At 39.0% G+C, this 23,054-nt stretch overlaps 1 protein-coding gene across 1 annotated transcript; it reads left to right on the plus strand.

Moving 5' to 3' along the window:
- Positions 1–790: 790 nt before the first annotated feature.
- Positions 791–16,728, plus strand: Ca2 (carbonic anhydrase 2). The gene is made up of 7 exons (XM_004841979.4): positions 791–1,363; positions 2,364–2,561; positions 9,971–10,089; positions 10,560–10,652; positions 11,678–11,740; positions 13,224–13,379; positions 16,200–16,728. The coding sequence occupies exons 1-7, from the start codon at positions 1,330–1,332 to the stop codon at positions 16,317–16,319; spliced, it is 783 nt and encodes a 260-aa protein (XP_004842036.1). The 5' UTR covers positions 791–1,329; the 3' UTR covers positions 16,320–16,728.
- Positions 16,729–23,054: the final 6,326 nt, after the last annotated feature.

Below are 23,054 nucleotides of genomic sequence, written 5' to 3' on the forward strand. Positions count from 1 at the left end.
TATCAATATAATCAAAGTGTGTGCGCATGTGTGTGTGTGTGTGTGTGTGTGTGTGTGTGTGTGTGTGTTTATGAAGAAGAGACCCATTAATGCCTTAGGGCCCATGAAAGTTTTAAAGGGCTGAGGCTGGAGGATCACTCATTCCATCTCAGCTTAGGCAATGTAGCATGATCCTATCTCAAAATACAAAATAAAAAATAATCCTGTCTCAAAATAGAAAATAAAAATGGCTGGGGATGAAGCTTAGTGAGTAAGGCTCTGCCGCCCCCCCCCCCGGTACTACAATAGCTAACTAAATAAATAAACAAGTGTCCTTTTCATTAAATTATTTGGAATGGTTTCCTAATATGTCAGAAATTTCTTTCACCAGCCAGGGAAAGTTTTAACCTCACCTCACTGGAAGACATTCTTTTACCTAAGTCTTCTGAGAAAAGTGATTTTTGAGGTTTTGGTTGTTTAAAAAATCAATAAATACTCAGCCAGGAAGTTCCCTCCCTTAAGTACATTTTTAAAGAGAACCGGAAGGCAAAGGAGAAGAGCACTTAAGGGAAGCCCTGCCTGCCTACCGCGAAATGCAACTCCAAACTCTTTCTCTCTGGCCCTTGAACGCCGTATCCCACAGGGGTCCAGCAGGGGGCGCGCGGCTCCCGGCGCCCAGGCTGCGGGCTCCCAGCGCCTCAAGGACCCTACCGTATCCCCATTTGCCCCAAGGTCAAAGCTCCCGACCCGGGTTGCCAGCCCCAGGCCGGGGCGGACCGAGTGTGGCCCTCCGAGTCGCGCAGCCCGGCGCGGCTGGAGCCCATGGGGCGCGGGGGGAGGGCTATGAGTCCGGGGATGCCCTCACAATGGGGCCCGCGGACTAAAGGCGCCCGGCTGGGTCCGGAGAAGCGACGCCGCCGCCCGCGCCTGGAGGGGGATGGGGTGCGCGTAGCCGCCGGAGCCGGGGCGGACGAGGCCCGGCGACACTGCCACCGCGGGGATCGCGGAGCGCCGCTGCCGCCCAGGAGCGCGTCCCCGGCTCGGGGAGCCCAGAGGCGAGGCGAGCCGAGGCGAGGAGCTCCCGGCCCGGCTGGCGCCCCCGGGAGCGCGATTTCCCCGCCTTCGGCGCCTCGCCAGCCCGGCCCGCCCGGCACGGGCGGTCACCTCCGCCCGCCACCTCCTCCCCCGCCGCAGGTCCACCCGGGGTCCCCCCCCCTCGGGCCGCCCCCGAACACCAAGTTGGCGGGAGCCTATAAAAGCCAGTGACGGTGCGACCCGCGGACACACGCGCAGCGGGCTGGGAAGCTGCAGCCACCACAGGGGAACCAACTCCTGCACTGCCGCGCCACCATGTCCCATCACTGGGGGTACAGCAAGCACAACGGTGAGTGCCCCGATCCGTCCCCGAGGCCGCCGGTCCGCGGCGCCGCACCTGCTGGGACCCGGGCGCCGGCGCGCCGGGCTCAGGTGCGCAGCGCCGCCCCGCGCCCTCGGGCTCTGTCGAGGAAGCCGCGGGGCCGGGCGCTCCCCTCGGGGTCCCCGCCAGGCCGTCCCGGGACCTCAGAGGAAGCGGGGACGGCTCGCGACGGAAAATTTTAGCGGTTGATCTCGGAGAAATTCGAGGACGCCACCTCCCCACCCCCGCCGCATCCCATCCGCTTGAGGACCACTTGTGGCCAAGATTCCCGCACCGACTGTCCCGGGGCGCTTTCTCAAACCCATCTCAATTGTTGAGTTTGTCCTTTATTTCTCAACTAATAATATTCGAGGGTCGGACAGCCCCCGAGAACTGGGCTTTATCAGGAGCACAGATCTGGATTTCTTGAGCCAGCAGAGGGAAGGCGAAGATGCCCTTTGGCCGGTCGGGCTCACCTCATCTTTAGGGGAAGTGGGCTTTCCCACATAGCGGGGCCCTGACGATGAAGGGACGGTGCCTGTGCGCAGGCAATGGCTCTGTCCTCTCATCGGGGCCAGGACACGAGGGGGCTCTGCACCTGGATGCATGCCTCACATGAGTTTACCTATCCCAAATCCTTGACTTTGGTGTCTGCCCGATTTCAGTTGCTGAATTTATGTTTAAAAGACTATAAATATTAGCGAATAATTGTGCAACACTCAGTATTCGTTCAATGGACTTTGCATCAACCATTCGAATTCTCAAAACAGCATCTATGAGGTAAATTTGTAATATTACCCCATTTTGCAAATGAGGAAACTGAGGCACAGACTGTATCCCCAAAGGTTTCTCTTTCTCAAAGGTACCATTTATGGTGCCACCAGAATTTCAGCTGAGCCGATTGGCTTCAGAATCGTTGCCCTTTTCTAGGGGTCAGGATGTTCTTTTGCCCACGCTGGGGGATTCACAAGTGTCTTCTCGCCTTCAGGCCCTGAGCACTGGCATGTGGACTTCCCCATTGCCAATGGAGAGCGCCAGTCCCCTGTTGACATTAACACCAGTGCAGTCAAGTATGACTCCACCCTGAAGCCCCTGCGCCTTTGCTATGACCGACCCACTTCTCGAAGGATCATCAACAACGGCCACTCTTTCAATGTGGAATTTGATGACTCCCAGAACAAAGCAGGTCAGTGTTTAAAAAATAACTTGTGCCTTTTAGCCAGTAGGTGCCTTCCAGCCTAATGGAAGAAATTAAGAGCAGTTGTAGGAAACTCCTTAACACTACAGTTTGTCTCAGTACTGTGAGATGTCTGGCTGATTGTCTTCATTAGATGGCAAAGATAGCAAATTCGGGCTTTTTCTCCCTTGTAAGATGCCTGGCTTTTATGAAAGCCATTTGAATAATCACAATATGGCTGTGAAAAGTTACAAGTTATTCTGCATTGTCCCCAGACAACACAGATTAGACAGAATGAAATTTGCAAAAATTGGAATTATAAGATTCTTTCTAAAATATGACCTCCAGAGTTGATGCTTATCCATTAAAAATTATATCTTAGGGGCTGGGGATTTAGCTCAGTGGTTTTGCTGCCTGCTGCTCAAGCTCAAGGACCCGAGTTCGATCTCCGGTACCAAAAAAAAAAAATTATATCTTAGTGTGTTATTGCCAAGGTAGCAGTGAAAACAGTGAGGAAGACCTGTCAATTTAACATAATTTACACTCTTGGAAAGCACTGTATTCATGACCATTTCTCGGAATTGGGCTATTGTGATAAAGGTGGTGGCATATTTTGGTATCTACCTAGAAATTCATGGCACAAGCAAAAGTGTTCAGATTTGGGGAATATGCCTGGCTCATGACTGACAAATCCAGTTACCGTAAATTATTTGTATTAGGGCTGTTTACAGGATGCCCACTGAATACTTCTATTTTATTTAGAAACAGGAGAGGAATCTCATTTAGACATAGTAGCTGCCTTTTTTGTTCACTGGTTGATTTAATTGCTGGTGTCCTATTTTGCTGAGTACTTTCCTCTGAAGGTCACTGAATGAAATGGTGCTGCCAACCCATGGTGTCTGGTGGTAGTATGAGAGTAGGAGTGGGAGATCAAAATAAGAAAGGACAGAGGAAATGTTCAGTAATGCTGTCAGAGTTTTGGAGTAATGACCTATGTTGCTAATGTGTAACATGTAATTAAATCCATTACAGGTTGATTATTTTCTAGTAGCTGGACATATTTTCAGTTTTGAAAAAGAATTCTTCAATCTCTTTTTGCAAGTTTTGGACTTTGGCTTTCGGAAAAGGTGATTCAGGAAGGCAATTTAATAATAGCCATATCCACACTTTATGTGGAGATTTTCTGAGAAATGTTTTCAACCTACCTGTTCTGTGTACAGACTTCTTTAGTACACACACACACACACACACACACACACACACTCAACATACACAAACATAGAGAGTCACACTGTGTGGCTTTATTATGGTTACAGTCAAGTAGGAGATTATGTTGAAGACATTTTTTCAGTGATTTGGCTTACGTTGCTTTGCCAAGTATTTCTCCCATTCTAAGGAAGCAGTGCTCAAATGGAGAAATATAACACAATTCTTTTGTCTTAAAAAACTATGATATATATTTATAATACGATAAAAGGTCTCAAGATACTGTACATACAGAAAGGATCCCCTAGAATTTTATTTTTAGTCATTCTAAAACCACAAGAAGTGTGCTATTACTCTATATTAGTCTATAGGTCTCAAGTTCTTTTTAAAGAGCCACAATGGAATTATTGTTATCAATGGATCTAATGCCCAGCTTATTATTCACCTTATTGGATGCTACATAGAAATTTAGAATTGGATGCTTAAAGTGGGTGTTTTTGCGAACAATGAGGAAACAAATGGAAGCAGATGATACAATTCCCTCAATGGTAGTTTTTACAAAGGTGATTGTGAAATTAATTGTTCCAGTAGTGTATATTCCTGGAAAGTTGGTTTCAGCTTTTACCCTGGTGGCTGTGAGCCTCACTTCGGAACAGACAGACCTGAATTTAAGTTTCAGCCCTGCCACTAACCAGCTTGGTGGCTTCTGAAATGCTATAGTAACTTAACTTCTCTAAGTTTTAGGGTTCTGTAACTGTGCCATTGGAGTAGCGGTAGAATGTGCCACAGAGGACGGTGTAAGTGGACACTGTGTGTGTAGCGCCTAGCCCAGGGCCGGAGTGCAGCAGCTCCTGAGTGGTGACCTCTGTGACCACACACCGTCCACCTGCCTTTATTATGCTACTGCTGCAGCTGTTGTGCCTGTGTTAAGATCTCTGAAGAAACTTTAATTGGCTTTCCAATTAGGTTCATGTGTTGTGAAACATCCTGTTTATCTTATTAAATATGAGCTGCTTGTATTTATGAAATTATTATATAATTTCTTTCACCTTGAATATATTAACATTTGGTGGATATCTGCATGAGCAGTAACTGATTAGAGCTAGCCTGATTTCCCACCTATTTCTTCTGGTGAATAATGGCTGTACTTAGATTGTGAAACAGAATAAAAATATTTGATTTAGATCGGGGTTTCTAACTGGTGTCTTTAGAGACACATGTATTATCATCCACTAATTCTTATACAAGAAAATCATTACTAACACCAGTTAAATCCCTGATAAGTTAAACTTCACAAAGGTAGGATGAGGGCCAGGTCCCTCTCCTGTATCCCCAGATTTTACCATTGGGTGAGGATACTTAAAGTAGAGAGACATAGAAATAACAGACACCAACAGTCACTTTGATAAGTGCAAAACGTAAGTATTCTAAGGGACTATGGAAATATGAAGGAAGCTTAGGAGTCTAACTGGGTACTCAGAAAAGGGTTTTTGGGGTAAATAAAGCTTATATGAAGTCTTGAAGGACTTTGATATCTTGAAAATAGGGAACACCAGGGGATTTAAGAGTACATAGTATGGGTTCCAGAAAGGCAAAGAAAAAGTACGTTAAAACCAAGGGTCAGCAGTATTAGAGAGACTTGCTCTCCCTTGCATATGAAAGACTCCTTTGTAATTTTGCTAATATCTCTTTCAGTTATTTTGGTTAGGCAAGAATGCAGATTATATTTCAATGTTGATATAAAAGAAAAACCCATCAACAAAATAAATTAAAAACTGTACCATGTGGAAAAATACCCTTGAGACTTTTTTTCAAAAAAGATCTTAGATTCTCAAAGTGAGAGCAAATAGTAGAAATTCTGTAGCCAACCCACTTAAAGAAACATGAAGAAGCAGAAAGCTCAGGAGCTTAAATGACTTGCTAAGGCTTCTTCCTAGTTTGCTGGAGAGACCAAAGGGCAATCACATAACAAAAGAATTTGAATAAGAATCTTTGGATGATAGCCATAATTAAAACTTAGTGCATATTTACCGTGTTTTAAATCTTGTTATATTATTTTGTGCACTTAAATCAAAAAATAACTCATTATTTCGGTTACTTACTGACCCTTTTATTTGGAGTTATTTGTGTTTTTTTTTCCTTTGGAGGAGTTATTTTTGATATTAATATTTTTAGATATTCTTTACCTCTTATTTTTGCTTCAGTTCCTTTACTTTTCTCCTGTCAATGGGATTTCAGCTTTCTAGAACTTCTCATAAGTTCAGATTTCCCAATATGCCCTAAATATTATCTTATGTCCAAGCGTAAGTATCCAGGTGTAAGGAACTAAGCTGGTTGAGTTTATTGCTATTTAATCTGGAGATAATTCTTTAATGGGCTTTAACTAGGAGCTTGGTTTAAAGTTCTCATCAGTTTTCCTAAATTCCTTTATAACAAACCACTTTAATGAAAAATTGCTAATACTTTTACATATTTTTTAAATTATTAAAAAATAACTCTCCCTGCTTGAGATATTTGCTTGCCAACTTTATCTGGGAGAAACTAATAATAGTCAAATTATTAACTCCTGCTAACTTATTAACTTTTATTAATGAGTTTAAAACTCCCCTGCTTTATCACAAAGTTAGGGGCAGAAGTGCCTGAATGGTTGAATCATCCCATATATACTTCTTATTTCTGTTTTTTTAGATATTGGAATTCCTTTAATGTTTATGTTATTTCAAGAAAAAAGAAAGAAGGAAACAGAATGCACTTCATGTGTTCCTTTCAAGCAGACCATTGTCCATATGACATAATAGGTCTTTGAACCCAGATTCTGGTTGACTTTTCAAGGGACTTTCTTTTGAAGCTGCAAAATTCTCAAGCAATCACAAATTGAAAGAAAGCAGAATGACAACAAATAAAAGAACTTTGCACGTGATATAAACAGAACCCTAAATAGCTGGAAAACTGACCAAAGCTTTAGTAAATTATGTTCCTGTTGAAAGCATCAATTTTACTCCTGTGTAATTTCTGTGTAGCTTAAGCTAAAACTTATTCCTTTAAAATTTGACTTTGTTTACTCTAGTGAAAGTGACAGCTAAACATTTTTGTTTAAAAGAAAAGGAATGTGTGCATTTCTCCCCTACCCTGTGAGTTTTTCTCCCTCAACACCTAGCCCTAGAATGAATGACTACTGTCAGTAAATAAAACACATGATTTCATCAGTAGTGAAAATAGTAATGTGTCATCCAAAAATTTTCAAGATAGTCATGGAGAAGATTATTTAGTTCCTAGAAATGTCATTTTTTTCCTATGGAATTATTCATTTACTTCATTACTGGGAAATTGCTTAGATTTTAGTTAAACTAAGGACAATTGATAGTAATTTACTTGTATTTTGGATTTAAGAGACTACTGGCATACACCAAAGGGTCTTGTTTGTTATTCAGATGTGACTAAATTAAGTAGCAATAATAGTGATTAGGAAGAAAAATATTCAAAAATTCTAAATTTTCAGTTTTATTTCATACAGGTAGTCTGACATTTCAATATTACCTAATCTCCTATTATTAATAAAAAACCAAACAGTTTAATAATTTTCCATATTAATGATGTACAAAGGTAGATTATTGTATAATGTTATACCTGCTGATTATTTTGTGTTTAATTGATGCCAGATCATGAAAGTTAAAACTGGCTGGAGCTCTTGAATTTGAATTTAATTTAAATTTTGAGGGTTTTGAAAATAAATTAAAGTACAAAGCCCATTTGTATTTCTGCATCCTTTGTGGAACACAATTCACAAAAATCATGTATTCCAGATTGGTTGATTGATTGATTTTTGTGATTGCTACAGGCCATTTTGTAAATTGTCACAGCTTAAAGTAAAATCTATTTTTCTAAAGAAAAAAATAATTTTTAAAAACAGAAGAAATTACTGATTTTTCTTTGTAAAAATCAGCCATGTAAGTGGCACTATGTAGAGTCCAGACCTATTGTACCACAGAATGTTTTGTTTTAACAGGAGCTAAAGCAGGTATCTGATGATGATAGAGCAGCACTGAATGCTTTTAATAATTGAACCCAGGTCTCCTCTTGCCCCTTTTAAAGTGCTCATTAAACATTTTAAAATAAAAATACTACAACTCTTGCCTGATTCTAAATGTTCTGTGAAGCAAGTATATTAGAATACAATTTCAAAGCAGGGATTTAGCTGAGTGGCACTGCACCTGCCTCGAAAATGCAAGGTCCTGAGTTCGATCCCTGGTATCAAAAAAAAAAGAAAGAAAGAAAGAAAGAAAAAGAATACAGTTTTAAAGTCTGCAAGAGAGAATAAGAAATAGTGGCAATCTTTATTTTCTTACAACTTAAAATCCTGGTAAGATTATGTATAAAGGAAAAAGGGGATACATTTACAAAGATCAAGGATACATTTATAAAGATAGCTAACTTAAATGCTTAATATAGCTTTATTTAAATAATTTTGTCAATGGGTAGAACTAATGTTACAAATGACATTTGTTTTTTTATGATCAGTCAGTTGGTTACTAGCTTTAAAGTGTTATTATACAGGCGTTTATCACTTTACTTCATAAACCTGTATTCTATTTTTAAGTGCACATTATTATGAAAAAAGCAAGTTCTCCATTTCTGAAAGACCTAGTCTGGGGGGGGGTAAGACTAATTATTTTTTACTGAAATTTCAGATAAAAATAAACTACCATAAGCTGATTTTGTGTATCAAGAAATGTGATTTTATCTGAATGCGTCCAAATTTATGTGTCTTAATAGATCCGTAATATAACACCCTTTATGATTCATTCTTTCTGCTTTCATTCTTCCAATTTTCTCCTAGCCTATTATAAGGCAGAGCTGGCAGGCAGAAGTGGTATCAGGAGACATAAAAGCCAATCTGCCCAAGTATCATGTACTAGTTTCATCTTTTACTTTGAATAGGTGAATGAGTATTGCTCCACCTAAGCATATTTATGTGAAGTTAAGGGAAAAAAAACACAAACCTTTATTGTATAGACCTTCTCCCTTTGTCTTGAAAAGCCAAAGGAAATTTGAGATCTTTCTGTTATGTTGTAGAGTTATAAACCAAGGCTAATAAAATGAATTTAAAGCAACATTTGTTTTAATTATTGTACTAGAGAAATAAAACAGTAAAACTAAACTACTTTTAAAAAAATTTAACTATATTGGTTAAATCCCATCAATACATATAAGTTAGGTAAAAAAGGTTTTTTTTAACAATGATTTCTCACTATTGTGATCTGCTTAATACACAACTTGTTAATTATCTACAGATAGATATTGTTGAAGACTGGTTTCTACTATTGATTTTACTGAATAAAGTTAAATTAATACCAGGATAATAGAACTTTGGTATAATTATTATAGTTAGAGTTTTAAGTCCTTGGATATAACAGAGCACTATACACTTTATATAGTAGATGATAGATCAATTATTAGTGAAGAAATGCATAATCAAATGTATCCATTTTACAAATGAGGAAATTAAAAATTCAACAAAATCTTACGGGGACAAAGCCAATTCATAACAGTGTAAGGATAATTCAAGTCAATGAGATACTTATTATTTTATGAATTCTAGGATATCAGAACTGATGTCAGAGGTTAGCAAAGGAGGCTCTCTGTCAGGCAGGAACCAGTCAGCCATGGTGGAAGCATGGTTCTCATGTTTGCAAGTATGTGAAGCAGGCCAGTATGTTGTCAAATAGCTGCCTCAATTCTTCTCAAGTGATTCACAGATAAATTATTAGTTGTATTTAAATGTCCTTTGATTGGATTTGAACAATGACTCTACAACGAACCCACAAGAGAGGTACTCTTTGGGAAAAATCTCCATCCTTCGGCCAGTACCTGTGAGAAAAAACACCAACTGATATGATTTTCTTCAGTATGTAGACTAACTCTGGGGCCGGGGATTTAGCTCATTGGTGCCATGCCTGCCTCGCAAGTGCAAGGTCCTGAGTTCGATCCTCGGTACTGGAAAAGAGAAAAAAAAAAGTATGTAGACTAACTCTGAATCTATATTTAATTTTCACAGAGGGAAAATGTAGCTGTTGTACATTTAGTGCCATAAAGCATGTGTAAAGAGGTAATAGCAGTGTGTTTCATGTGCCTATGTATGTATGTGAATCTACATATGTGTATGTGTATGTATATGTACACAGATATATTACTTACATGTAATTTATATTTAGAGCTGAAAGATGGACCCCTGGATAGCACATACAGATTGGTTCAGTTTCACTTTCACTGGGGCTCATCTGATGGCCAAGGTTCTGAGCACACTGTGAATAAAGTGAAATATGCTGCAGAGGTAAGATACTCTTTTTTACAGGGAGAAATGTTTGTAAGTCATTAGTATTAATTTAAAAAGTTTAATTGTAAATTTAACTCACATTTGGTGAACCACTTCTTTTCCAAAGGATCTTCACATTGGCTTCTTATAAGCTTTAGTTGTACAATTGAAATTAAGGTTCTAAAACTTCCTCTAAGGTCTCCAAGGACACCATTTGTAAAAAGTGAATGAATTGAAATGGGAGGAACTTATTTTAATATAAATCTAGGAATAAAATTCATGCTTTCTCTTAAAATTCTATATTTCTTGGTCTTCATGTTGTTGATGAAATTGCTTGCTAGTCTACCAAATAATGGATAATTTGAAAAATTATTCACATTTTAACTTTTTTTAGTATGCATTAGTTGTGGAGAAAAGATCATTGGATAAGTTCTGTTGGCTTTTATTATGTAAATCACTCATTGTGGTTTTGTCTCCCCTGGTTTTAGCTGCACTTGGTGCACTGGAACACTAAATATGGGGATTTTGGAAAAGCTGCACAACAACCTGATGGACTGGCTGTTTTGGGTGTTTTTTTAAAGGTTAGTTAATGGCCCAATTCCTTGTTTCTTGTTTTCAAGAAAGACTGACCAGATAGAACATTCACAACAGACAGGACATTCTTCTGCAAAAGACTTGAAGAAATGCCTTCAGCTCTGAAGTACTTTCAAGTTTACTTGTTCCTCCATCTCCCCATTCCTTCTTTCAGGAGGTCAGAAAGACAATTTAGGAGGCAATTTAGAATGATTAGATACTATTTAGATGTAAGGCATAAAGAGGTAAACTTCAGAAGACTATCAGGTGTGTGTTTTTTTAATTTAACCTGAAGCCAAGGTCACTAAGGTATTGTTTTATGATAGACAATGCTAAAGTAAGATCAGGTTCTGGAGGGGTCAGGGACATTGGCTCAGTTCTGGAGAATTTCAGGCAACAATGGGACCTCCCAGGTTGAGCTGTCCTCTATCTAGCCAGAAGTAAAGGGGAGTGGAGGATAGGATGGGCTAGAGATTCATGAGCCCAGAGACCATGTGCTAAGGTGGAAAGTGCAGGTATTGACAAGTCATCCTAGGACAGCACAAAGAGAGATGATGAATCAGGATGCTGTGCCAAGAAACTGCAGAATGTCAGATTACTAAGTCATTGGGAAGATGCTGATAAAGTGACCAAAAAGGAATATGAGAGTTAGGGTCTGTTAGGAGGTCTAGAAGGCATACAAACCAAAGGAGGGAGAGACTTTTTAGAAAGAAGAGCATGCAAATCCTACAAGGAAGCTAGGTAAGGTACAACCTTGAAGAGTAAGCTTTACTTTGGCAGTTGGAGGTCACTGGAGGCATTTGAGAGGGAAGTTTTAGAAGAACTACACAGACAGAAGTAGAGGCAATTTGAAGGTTCAGTGATGGTAGGGACATCTGTATATTATCAGCATCTTCGAGCTAAGACAGATGGGTAGCTGGTGTAAAGTGGTACATTTTGTGGAGAAATTTTGAGACAGTGCTGTCCAAATCAAGACTGGCACGTAGCAAAAGCAGCTGGTTTACTGCATCTTGTCTTTTGTGTTTTTGTATAGATTGGTAGTGCTAAACCAGGCCTTCAGAAAGTCCTTGATATACTGGATTCCATTAAAACAAAGGTAAAGTTTAATTTTCTACCACTTCATTAGGGCACCTATTTTTTTTTTTTTTTTGGTACCGGGAATCAAACTCAGGTCCTTGGCGCTTGTGGGGCAGGTGGTGGAACCACTGAGCTAAATCCCTGGCCCAGGGTACCTATTTTTAATATTCTGTTGTTTTAGAAATTTCCTTTGATCAAAACAAATAGTCTTACTGATGTGTAGGGTTTGGATGAACAGCTAATAAAGATGAAGTAGATGTTTATAATAGATGAATTATATGTTTAATTAATTTTTCCTTTTCCAAAAGTTGAGCCTAATTCTAGTATAATTCTTAAGACTGCTGGTTGCTTAATCTTGCTTCGTATCACTTGAAGATCAAGAGATGCAGGGAGGGAGAAGAGAAGGGAGGAAAAGGGGATGAAAAGGGGAATTAAGATGTGTTGTATACACGTACCAACTCTACACAAGGGATGTAAACGTTATGTATGGCAAACATGTACTAATAAAAAAATAAGAATTAGACAATCTTACAAAGGCATGGAAGCTAAAAATTATCTGCACAAATTATTCAGTCATTCATAAAGCAAGTACTTGTAGAATCTCTCTATGTTCCAGGCACTTTGCTAATCCAAGTGATACAACAGTGAACAAGGTGAAGAAAGCCCTGCGGCATGGAGATTTATGTTCTGTGACTTCTTTGAATTCATTCATCCTGTGTTTAAATCCTCTCTACAGCATAGCTGTGTGGAGGTCACTAAACATCTGCTTAAATACTACAGTCACTTCCAATGATGTCCTCACCAATGACAACCCATAAAGCTCATCACTCAATTGAAACAGCATCTATCTTTTAAAATATGCACTCTTTCCTCCTACTCTGACCCCCTTCAATTGTATGCACCTGATCCTTCTTCCTCATGCCTTTACTGTCTCTCTCACAGCCTTTCATTTACTGTTCCTAGCCTAATTATCTCTAGTTCCCATTAGTACTTTTCATACAACGTAGTTTTATCTCTTCGCAACAGCCTTGTCACTTTTCCAGTAATGCATCCTGTTTGTGCCTACAGCTTTGAAAGTATAGTACCCAGAACTGAACGCAGTTCTTCAGTTCTGATCCAGCAGCCAAGTAGCATAGTAAGACAATCACTTCCTCCTCAAGTACACTATATTTTCCTTACTGTAACCTAAATTTATTTATCATTTTAGTGGCAGAAGTCTCATAGTAAATGCTAAATATGATTATTTAAGGACTTACTGGAAAACATAAAATATTATTTTAGATGGCAAGGTGAAAAATGGACATGTGAAAATAATAATCCGTTTTTCTTGCTCATACCTGGCAATTTGTATTTTCAAATAAAATATTTTCTGTTAATTTATTTTCATTTTGTTTGCCAGTATATGTGGAACTTCTGTTTATAAAAAGTTATGGTTATGTTTTGTGTTCTACTGGTCTCCTGCTCTGATGATGTGACAGTTTTAATTTGTGTTTGCCCAACAGGGTAAGAGCATTGAATTCCCTAACTTTGATCCTGGTGTCCTCCTTCCTGAGAGCTTGGACTACTGGACTTACCCAGGCTCCCTGACCACTCCTCCTCTTCTGGAAAGTGTGATCTGGATTGTACTCAAGGAACCCATCACTGTTAGCAGTGAGCAGGTTGGTTTCCTGGGAAGTCTGCTTAGAGATAGAGCATTTAGTGGACCCTGAAAAGTGTGGTTTTTGAAGTCAGATACAGCTGAGATGTAATCGTCTTGCTGCTGCTTCTAGTCATGCAACTAGTGTCTAAATAGTATTTAGCAAATAAATAGTACTCAGTAAATTGTTGCTATTAACCATAATCTCACATAGTTTGTTTAGTATGTAAAATTGGATGGTCATTGTAAGGATTAAATGAGAAAGATGTCTGTTAATGAATATATTCATTTTTTGGTTACCTGTGAAAAAATAGAAGCCTAGAAAATAGAAATTTCATACTGAAGGTTACATAGATGTGAGTGATAACTCCCAGACCACTGCTCACTGAAATGAGACCTCACAGCAGTCTTATACGTATAAGAATGTATTTCTGAATCCTGACAAAGGAGAACAAGTATCTATAAAACTCACTCCAGCTTTCTGTAGAGGCTCAGACCAGGTGTTCTTACCTTAAATGATTATTACAGCTTTCAAGACACTAAGGAGTAGGCGCAGAGGTGGATCCAAGTGAATTTTTCATAGACTGTGTCTGAGCACACAGGTGAATGTGGAAAATGGCCATTTTTTAGGATTCACAAGAGGATGGATCTGAACAATTTAAGGAGAGAGTCAGCAGCCAGCGTTTTTAAAAAATGACTTGTTGAGGAGTTGTAGTATTGTTTAAATCACAAGATTTGGAAACATATAAGTTTAGATATACAGTGCACAAGAGAGATTGCATTGTCCAGCTCTATTATTTCATTGCCTAATATTGTGTTGATAAACAGTATGAGGTACAGGAAAATTGAAGTGCTTTTCACCCAGCTACCTCACAGTAGAATCAGGTCTGGGAACAAGGATTCTATTTTTGTACTTTCCCTTAGAATATTTACTTATGAATACTAAACATTGTTCACATCTCTCTTTAAAGGAAATCTATATCTAACTGGAAACTCACTTGCAGTATATAGCATCAAAGTGGGCCAAAAAAATAATCTGATTGACTGTTGTCCTTGTACTCAATATTTGAACAGGCTTCTTAAGTAGGGAAAGAATATAATGCTACTCATTTGTAGATGCAGTATTTGGGTTATGATTTTATAATATGAAAATGCCTTTTCTTCCTTCACTGAGAATATAGCCTGAGAACCAAAGTGCCTTTGATAGCTCTTATGTCAAATAGATTTATTGGATACATGAACACTTTTGGGGAAGGGCAGTGACCTACTCCATTAGTCCTTGTGCTTTGAACTTGCATTTAAGATAGAAAATGATATTAAACTAGAGATGATTACTGTACATACAACTACAAAGTACCAGTATAATAGCTGGGATATTTTTCATGTCATTTAACATGGAATCTGGAGGTAGGATCATGCTCAGCCCAGACAGCCAGACTGCTCTTTCTTCCTCTTTGTGATTTCCTTTACCTTGGCTAGTGATGACTTGGGTTGTTGGAAAAGCCCTTTGAGCATCACATCCAGATATAATCACCTTCTGAAGAGGAATAAAATAACTCTTCCTCTGGTGCTTTAGGAATAGAGATGCCCTTGCCTGATGGCTCCTAGCAAACACTTCATACCTCACTGGCTAGCACTGTGCTCCTTGTTCACTTCAGTAAGGGACAGTGATCATTATGGTCAGTTAAGACCTCAGATTAACCTCTCTTGCCACTTAAAGGAGAGGATAGATGTCTGTTAATGAGACAGTAGAGGGGAAATGGATGTTAGGTAAACAATATAAATGAATCTGCTACCTTGATTTTCTGTACTATCTGATGCTAAAATAATGAGTCAAATTGACCAATGTGAGAATGTAGTTTAAATGGTGAAAAAGGAGTATAAATCACTTACTCTATTTTGACAAAAAAGTTCGATTTGTTTCTTAAGCAGACTCTTCCATGTTCCAGGGATTCTGTTATATGACTCAACCCTAGGTGTCTATAGAGAATTTCTTTGCATTGTAGGAGCAATAGATTGTATATGTTTTAAGTGTTGACGTATATCAAAATTGACTTCCTGGGAAGGATGGAAGGAATATTACTCCATAAAAATGATCAAGTTAAAGGCCATAGGTTTATTGCTTCTATATGACCACCTAAACCACCCTTTTTCAGTTAGATCAAGTCTTGACAGGGAGGAAGGGAAATAGGACTTCCATGAACAACCTCAAAAAAAAAAAAAATGAGAGCCAGTTTGAAGGCTGCCTGTGTCACAGTAGTGGGCCAGGAAACTGAAACAGGTTCTAGGGCAATAAAAATCAGTGACAATGGTGTTATAACCCTGCCTGGGCAAATACATTCTTGGGTTTCCATACATTTAAGTGGAGATGCCAGTTGGTCACTCAGCTTGTGGAGCTTTCAGATCCCAGACCCTTTATCTAACTTTATAGATGCTGTACTTTGTCTTTCCTACAGCAGAAAACAAAATTATCATTTGAATCTAGAGCTGTTATTGTTGTCTTATATGTCTTATATGTTAGAGCTATGAACTTATAAACTTTTGATGTCTGATTTAATATGAAAATAAGCTCATTGAAATTTTTCTTTAAAATGATCCCAGTGATTTTATGTATTGTGTACAAACTGGTTATATGAAAGCATATAAAATTGATATATGACATACAGATTACATGTAATCTGTATGTTATTTTATATCTATTAGGAACCAAATTGAGTTCTGATCATTGATACATGGGACTGTGAATATTGGAGAATGTATTTTAAGATTAAACATATACACATAAGTCAACACTATTGCAAAACTTCAGTTTCTAATTTAATTTTCTTTTATTGTCTCATAGATGTCAAAGTTCCGTAAACTTAACTTCAGTGCTGAGGATGAACCTGAAGAGCTGATGGTGGACAACTGGCGGCCCACACAGCCACTGAGGAGCAGGCAAATCAGAGCCTCCTTCAAATAAGATGGCCCCAGAGTCAGCATCCACATGAGGAATCTTTGGGTGTTTCCCTGTAGCTAAGCACAAACCTACCTTGGTGGTTTGGACCCCAGCTGCTTTTCTAGACCCTTCCTTTCTCACCTGATGTGCTTCCTAATAAAATGTGAAGAGCAAGGCCAAGTGTCACACTTGATGTGATCCCAAGATGCTATATTAAAGAAAAACTTTTAAAATTCTTATATATTTGTAGCAAAGTTATCTTAAAGATGAACTATGTTGTAATTTAGTGACTTTTGAACTTTAGGGATTTAAATGAAGTATATCTGTAAAAATTGTTATAGTTGTGATACAGAGTATATTTCCATTCAAATGATACCATAACTTAATAAATATTGTATTTTGGATATATTCTGTAATAAAATTCAGAATCCTATTTTAGGTTATTTTATTGTGTGTGTGACAATGGACAATAATGGAAAAACAAATGCCAACTTTCACAGTCCATATCAATTCATTATTAATGGTGAGCCGTCATAATTGGCTTACTCATAACTGGAGGAGTCTCCTTAAAGGAAAAACCCTGGAGGTCATTTACTACTTGCTAACAACTGCTTTAAGTGCTTTACGAGCACTTACTCATGTAATCCTCATGACAACCTGAGGATTAATAGTGTGGGGACAGAGAAATAAACACATTAAATACGACAAGGTAAAGAAAGGGGGATGCACTGAATCGATACAAGCTCCTGGAAAATAAAGTTTATCATATTTAAAAGGGAAATTCAGGGAGTGCTCTAAATTAAAAGGATACTTTGGATTTTAGAATGATAATTTATATCTATTACATATAGGAAGACGAAGAGTGAATAAGTGAAAGAAAAATCCTCCTCTCTTCAGTCTGTTCTGAATTTAGCTCTGTGCCTTGACCCTGGGCTGCTTGGTTAGTGTGATACTGGAGGGCCGTGGTGAACACATAGCTCAGGTTCTACTCTATAGGGGCTAAAAACTTGGTTACTTCAGACAGAAGTTTTTCTAAGCTATTCACACTCTCACCTGCTTTCCTAAGGCATTATGCTGAGTTGTAGGCCCAAGTTTGGTGGTTTGCTTTGAACCCCGGCTTTTCTCAGCCTCTCTGGTCCTGGTTCTAAGGAGAGAGCGGCAGTAGAACAGTAGCTCTTCCCCACAGTTCATCCCATTTCCTTGGGGCCAGTCTCATCTCCAGTAGCAGTAAACGTTCACTGGAGGGCATTTCAGTCTAATCTGGTTTAAGTATGTTTTTAGCTTTCTTGTTCCTCACTCTCCCACCAGCCCATATGGATGGTGCCCAGGGAGAGCACCCTGGATCTGCAAGCTGTCCCCAGATCTTTGTTGCCCTCAGCTGAGGCACAGCAGGCCCAAGCCAGCTCAGGCCTCTGTATCTGCTGCTATGGGGTCAATTTCTCTGGTCTTTGGAGGTATCTGTAGCCTAATGCTCATCACTGCCATTATCTCTAGTTGCAATGTCCTGTGTTCTCCTATCAAGACCCTGGGGAAGGGTGCAGATGAATGGAAACGGGAATAGGGAAGGCCCGGGTAGGATCACACAGGGACAGCTTACCTCTTCTGGTCCAGGTGCTTTGCTTCAACACCCAGATTTGAAGAAAGAGTGGGGAAGCAAAGGCACTAGTACTTGGTATCTTTGCTTACTTCTTCTCTCCTCTGCACACTGGGTCTGGAAGTTTGGGTGTCCCTTCTTCTGTGTAACAGTGGCTTCCCTTATGCTTTTTTTTTTTCCCTCTGAAAAGAGCATTTACTTTGACTCCTTCCTGGATCTATAATAGTAGACAAAATTTCCAGAAAGAAAATTGGCTTCACAAGGAAAAGCTACCAGTAAATATTTCATAATTAGTGTCCACAGGATTATAGATATGCTATCACTAAAGACATCGGGAGGTTTCCAGCCCATTTGGTAAAATCTAGAAGACATTTAATTTGTGTCTCCCCTTTTCTCTTTACATTGTCTCTGTTTCTGATTTTCACTATAAAGGCTAGGTAGTGATTCACCATGTTTAACAAAGATGGCATCATTACTTTTCATCTAGTATGCTTAACAACTTATTTTATGGAAAGATAAAAGAGAACTCTGAGGGCTCTGATTCTGAAAGGTTCACATTCCATAAATGGGAAATCAATCGTGCAATTTCCATTATATGTCTGAGACCCTGGGAGTTGAGATACCCATTCTATGGGACTTGGTGGAACCACAGAATACTGGCTAGAGGATGCATCCAACATACCCAATGGGATTATGTTCTTTAGAGCATTACACAGTGCCTGGACAATCAAGGACAAGTATTACTGGTAAAGATATTTGGACAGAGGTGAAGAGAGAGAAGGAACCCTCAGCAGATAGGATGTACCCTGTGGATTCTAAGCCAGGACCTTTCCCACACACCCTCGATCTTTGAAATTCGGGCTGTTCCTGATGTTTTTGGAGAAGGTGTACTTCTCAGTCCTTTCAGGAATAATGATTCTGCCTCTTTTGGCAGAGGCCAGCACACCCTCCCAAAGCAGGTCTGTCTAACTCTTTGTTACTTTTCTGGTCTGGCATTTTCTCTTGGCCTTCATGGACCTGAGTTTCTGCTTCCTAAATGTTTTCAAGTCTGAATGCTTTGTGTCTGGAAGCCTATTCTCAAAACTTTCTGGCAAGAAGAATCATGCTTTTCAATTCTGAGACCTGTACATGAAGCAAGTGTAGAATTTCACAACAATTTTATGTGCACACCCATCATGGCTGGCAGTGTTTATGATGTACAAGGTATTTTACACAGTATATCGTGGTAAGCTACCTGGTTCCTTTTGGATCCAGTATTAAGGTAGAATGAAGTGTTGTATCACCTCTAAGCCATATGCCCTCAACAGAGAGAAAAATTCAAATATTGCTGAAGTTTTCATAGAGAGGATAGAAGTGTGGTTTCATATCACAGGTGTACAACATTTCATGGCCCAATTCCCATTCATCAATGGTCCTCTTTCTCCTCAAGTATTCCAAATCTCCCCTGGATGCAGTTTACTGTCCCTAGAATCTCACTTGGGCCTTATTTTCTTCTCAGTTTCTAACACAGAATAATTTAGCTTTACCTTTCCAGCCTCCTCCCACCTAATACACACATATATTGCCACACATGTACTCAAACTCATGCATGCATGAACATACATACGTACTGTCCCTTGATAGTCTACCTCACTTCAGCATGCCAAAGCCTACCAAAGAAAGGTCATTCCAGGTTCAAGATCTACTGTCCATAAAGGTGGCAGGAGAATTACACAGATTTATTTTTCTCATTACTAATAATTTTTTTAAATTTAAATTTATTGATATATTTTAGGTACACAATATGACATGCATCATTGGAAATTTGCACCTTTGCATAATCTCTCTTGGTTCTTATTTTTTTCCCACTTCCCCTGCCCTTCCTTCAACCCCTCCATCCCTCCCTATTTATAAAGACTTTCTTTCCAGTTTTTCATCTTCTCACATTAATTCCACTCCCTTCTTTCCTTTCCCCTACCCCTCCCACTTCCCCTTCCCCTTGCCCCTTTTCTTCCTATTTCACATTATCTATTATATCTTTTAGTCCTTATTTACACTTTCAGTGTCTCACACTAGAGAAACTATTTGGTATTTACACGTGTGTCCTATTTATTTCACTTAAGAGTATTGCCTCAAGGTGCATTCATTTAGGTATGAATGTCTCTAATTTCTCATTTGTTATGGCTGAGTAGTACTCCATTTGATAAAAAAAATCCACATTTTCTTTATCCAGTCTTCAGTTGATGGGCATTTGGGCTGTTTCCAAGTTTTAGCTATTACAAACTGTGCTGCTATGAACACGGGTGCACATATATCTCTGTGGTATGATTCTTTTAATTCTTTGGGGAAGATCCCCAGCAGTGGAATAGCTGGGTCAAATGGAACTTCCGGTCCTAGTTCTTTGAGGTATCTCCATACTGATTTCCACAGTGGTTGCACCAGTCTACACTCCCACCAGCAGTGGAGCAGGGTTCCTCTTTCCTCACAGACCCGCCAGCATTTGTTATTAGTTGATTTCATGATAGCAGCCATTCTTTCTGGGGTGAGGTAGAGTCTCAGTGTTGTTTTCATTTGCATCTCTCGAATGACAAGTGATGTTGAACATTGTGTCATATGTTTATTTTCTATTTCTACTTCTTTGAGAAATGTTTGTTCATTTCAGATGCCCATTTTTGGATTAGGTCTTTAAATTCGGGAGGTCTGATTTTTTAAGTTCTTTATAGATTCTGGATAGTAGACCTTTGTCTGAGGAACAGCAGGTGAAAATTTTTCCCCACATTGTGGGTGTCCCTTCACACTGTTGGTGGTTTCTCTTGCTGTGCAGAGGCTTTTTAGTAAGAAGAGATCCCACTTGTTGATTGTGCTAGTTCATGGGCAACTGAGGTTTTGTTCATAAAATCTTTTCCTACACCAATGTCTTCAAGAGTTCTACCTAACCTCTGTTCCAGCCAGATTCGGCCTGTTTTAATGCGTTGATCTTTAATCCATTTCAATTTTAGTTTAGTGTGTGGTGAAAGATATAGGTCTAGTTTTAATCTTTGGCAAGTTGAAACCCAATTTTACCAGCACCATTTATTAAAGAGGTTATTTTTCCTCCAGTGAGGGTGTTTGGCTCCTTTATCGAAGATGAGATGGCTGAGTGTGTCTGGCGTTGTTTCTGCATCTTCTAATCTGTTCCACTGGTCCCCACATGTTTCTTTGCCAGTACCATGCTGTTTTTATCCCAGTGGCTTTGTAGTACAGTTTCAAGTTGGGGGTTGTAATACCACCTGCCATGTCTCTGTTGCCTAGAATTGCTTTTGCTATTCTGGGTCTTTTCTTGTGCCAAATGAATTTTTGGATTGTTTCCTCAAGTTCCATGAAGTATGCTGCTGGGATTTCAATTGGGATTGCATTGACTCTATATAGCAGTTTTGGAATTATGGCCATTTTCACTATGTTGATTCTTCCTATCCAGGAGCAGGGGATGTCTTTCCATTTTCTGATGCCATCTTCAATCTCTCTTTTCAGAGTGCTATAGTTTTCAGAAAGATGTCTTTCATTTCTTTTGTTAGGTTGATTCCTAGGTATTTCAGTTTTTTGGATGCTATTATGAAAGGAATTATTTGCTCTATTTCTTTCTCAGTGAGTCTGTTGTTTGTGTAGAGGAAAGCTATTGATTTTTGTGTGTTGACCTTGTATTCAGCTACTTTGCTGAATTTGGTGACTAAGTCTAGAAGACTTCTGGTGGAGTTCTTGGGGTTTTCTATATAGCATACCAGGTTATCTGTAATAATAATGAAAATTTGACTTCTTCATTTCCTATCTTTATTCGTTTTATTTCTTTCTCTTATCTAATTGCCATGGCCACTGTTTCCAAAACTATATTGAACAGGAGTGGTGATAGTGGGCATCCTTGTCTTTTTCCTGATTTTAGTGTGAAGGATTTCAGTTTGTGACCATTTAGTAAGATACTGGCTCTTGGTTTTTCTTAGACAGCTTTCATCAAATTGAGGTAGAGACTGTCTATTCCAATTTTTTGTAGGGTTTTTATCATAAATGCGTGTTGGATTTTTTCATATGTTTTTCCTGCATTTATTGAGATGATCATATGGTTTTTGTCTTGGGCTCTACTGATATAGTGTATTACATTTATTGATTTGCATACGTTGAACCATCCCTGCATCCCTGAGATGAATCTCACTTGGTCAGGGTGTATGATCTTCTTGATGATCTTCTGCATTCTATTTGTCAGTATCTTATTAAGAATTTTTTGCATCTATGTTCAATAGTAAGATTGGCCTATACTTCTCTTTTTTGATTGAGTCTTTCTTTGCTTTGGCAATCAAGGTGATGCATGCGTTTAAGAATGAATTCAGGACTATTGCTTCCCTTTCAGTTTCATTGAAGAGTTTAAACAGTAGTGGCAGTAGTTCCTCTCTAAATGTCTTGTGGAATTCAGCAGTGTAACCATCAGGACTCAGGCTTTTCTTAGTTGGTAAGTTTTAATTATTTTTTCAATTTCATTGATTGATATTGGGTTGTTTAGAATTTTTAGGTCTTTGTTCAACTTTGGTAATTCATACTTATCTAGGAATCTCTCCATTTCTTCTGTGTTTTCCATCTTATTGGCATATAGTTTCTCGAAGTAGGTATTGATGATCCTCTGGATTTCTGCTGGGTCTGTTGTAATTTCATCCTTTTCATTTCTAATGGCATGGATTTGGGGCTTTTCTTTCCTTTTCTGATAAGGTTGGCTGTGTGTTTGTCAATTTTGTTTATTCTTTCAATGAACCAACACTCAATGATTTTTTGTATCATCCCCTTAGTCTTCATTGCATTGATTTCTGCTCTGATCTTTATAATTTCCTCCCTTGTATGAGCTTTGGGTTTGCCCTGCTCTTCTTTTTCTAGAAGCTTGAGGTTCAGCATCAGGTTGTTTAACTGAGCTCTCTCTGTTTTCCTAATAGTAGTATTCATTGCTATGAATTTCCCTCGTAAGACTGGTTTCATTGTGTCCCATAGATTCCGATATGTTGTATTGTTATTGTCATTTAATTGAAGGAACTGTCTGATTTTTTCTTTAATTTCCTCTGTGACCCATTGGTTATTCAGAAGTGTGTTGTTCAATTTCCACATGTCTATGAAATTTTTCCAGTTTCTTTTGCTATGGATCTCCAATTTCATCACACTATGGTCTGATAATA

The sequence above is a fragment of the Heterocephalus glaber genome, unplaced genomic scaffold, assembly GCF_053883595.1.
Source record: "Heterocephalus glaber isolate CG9 unplaced genomic scaffold, H.glaber_assembly_v1.0 deba00001553, whole genome shotgun sequence".
Lineage (NCBI taxonomy): Eukaryota > Metazoa > Chordata > Mammalia > Rodentia > Bathyergidae > Heterocephalus > Heterocephalus glaber.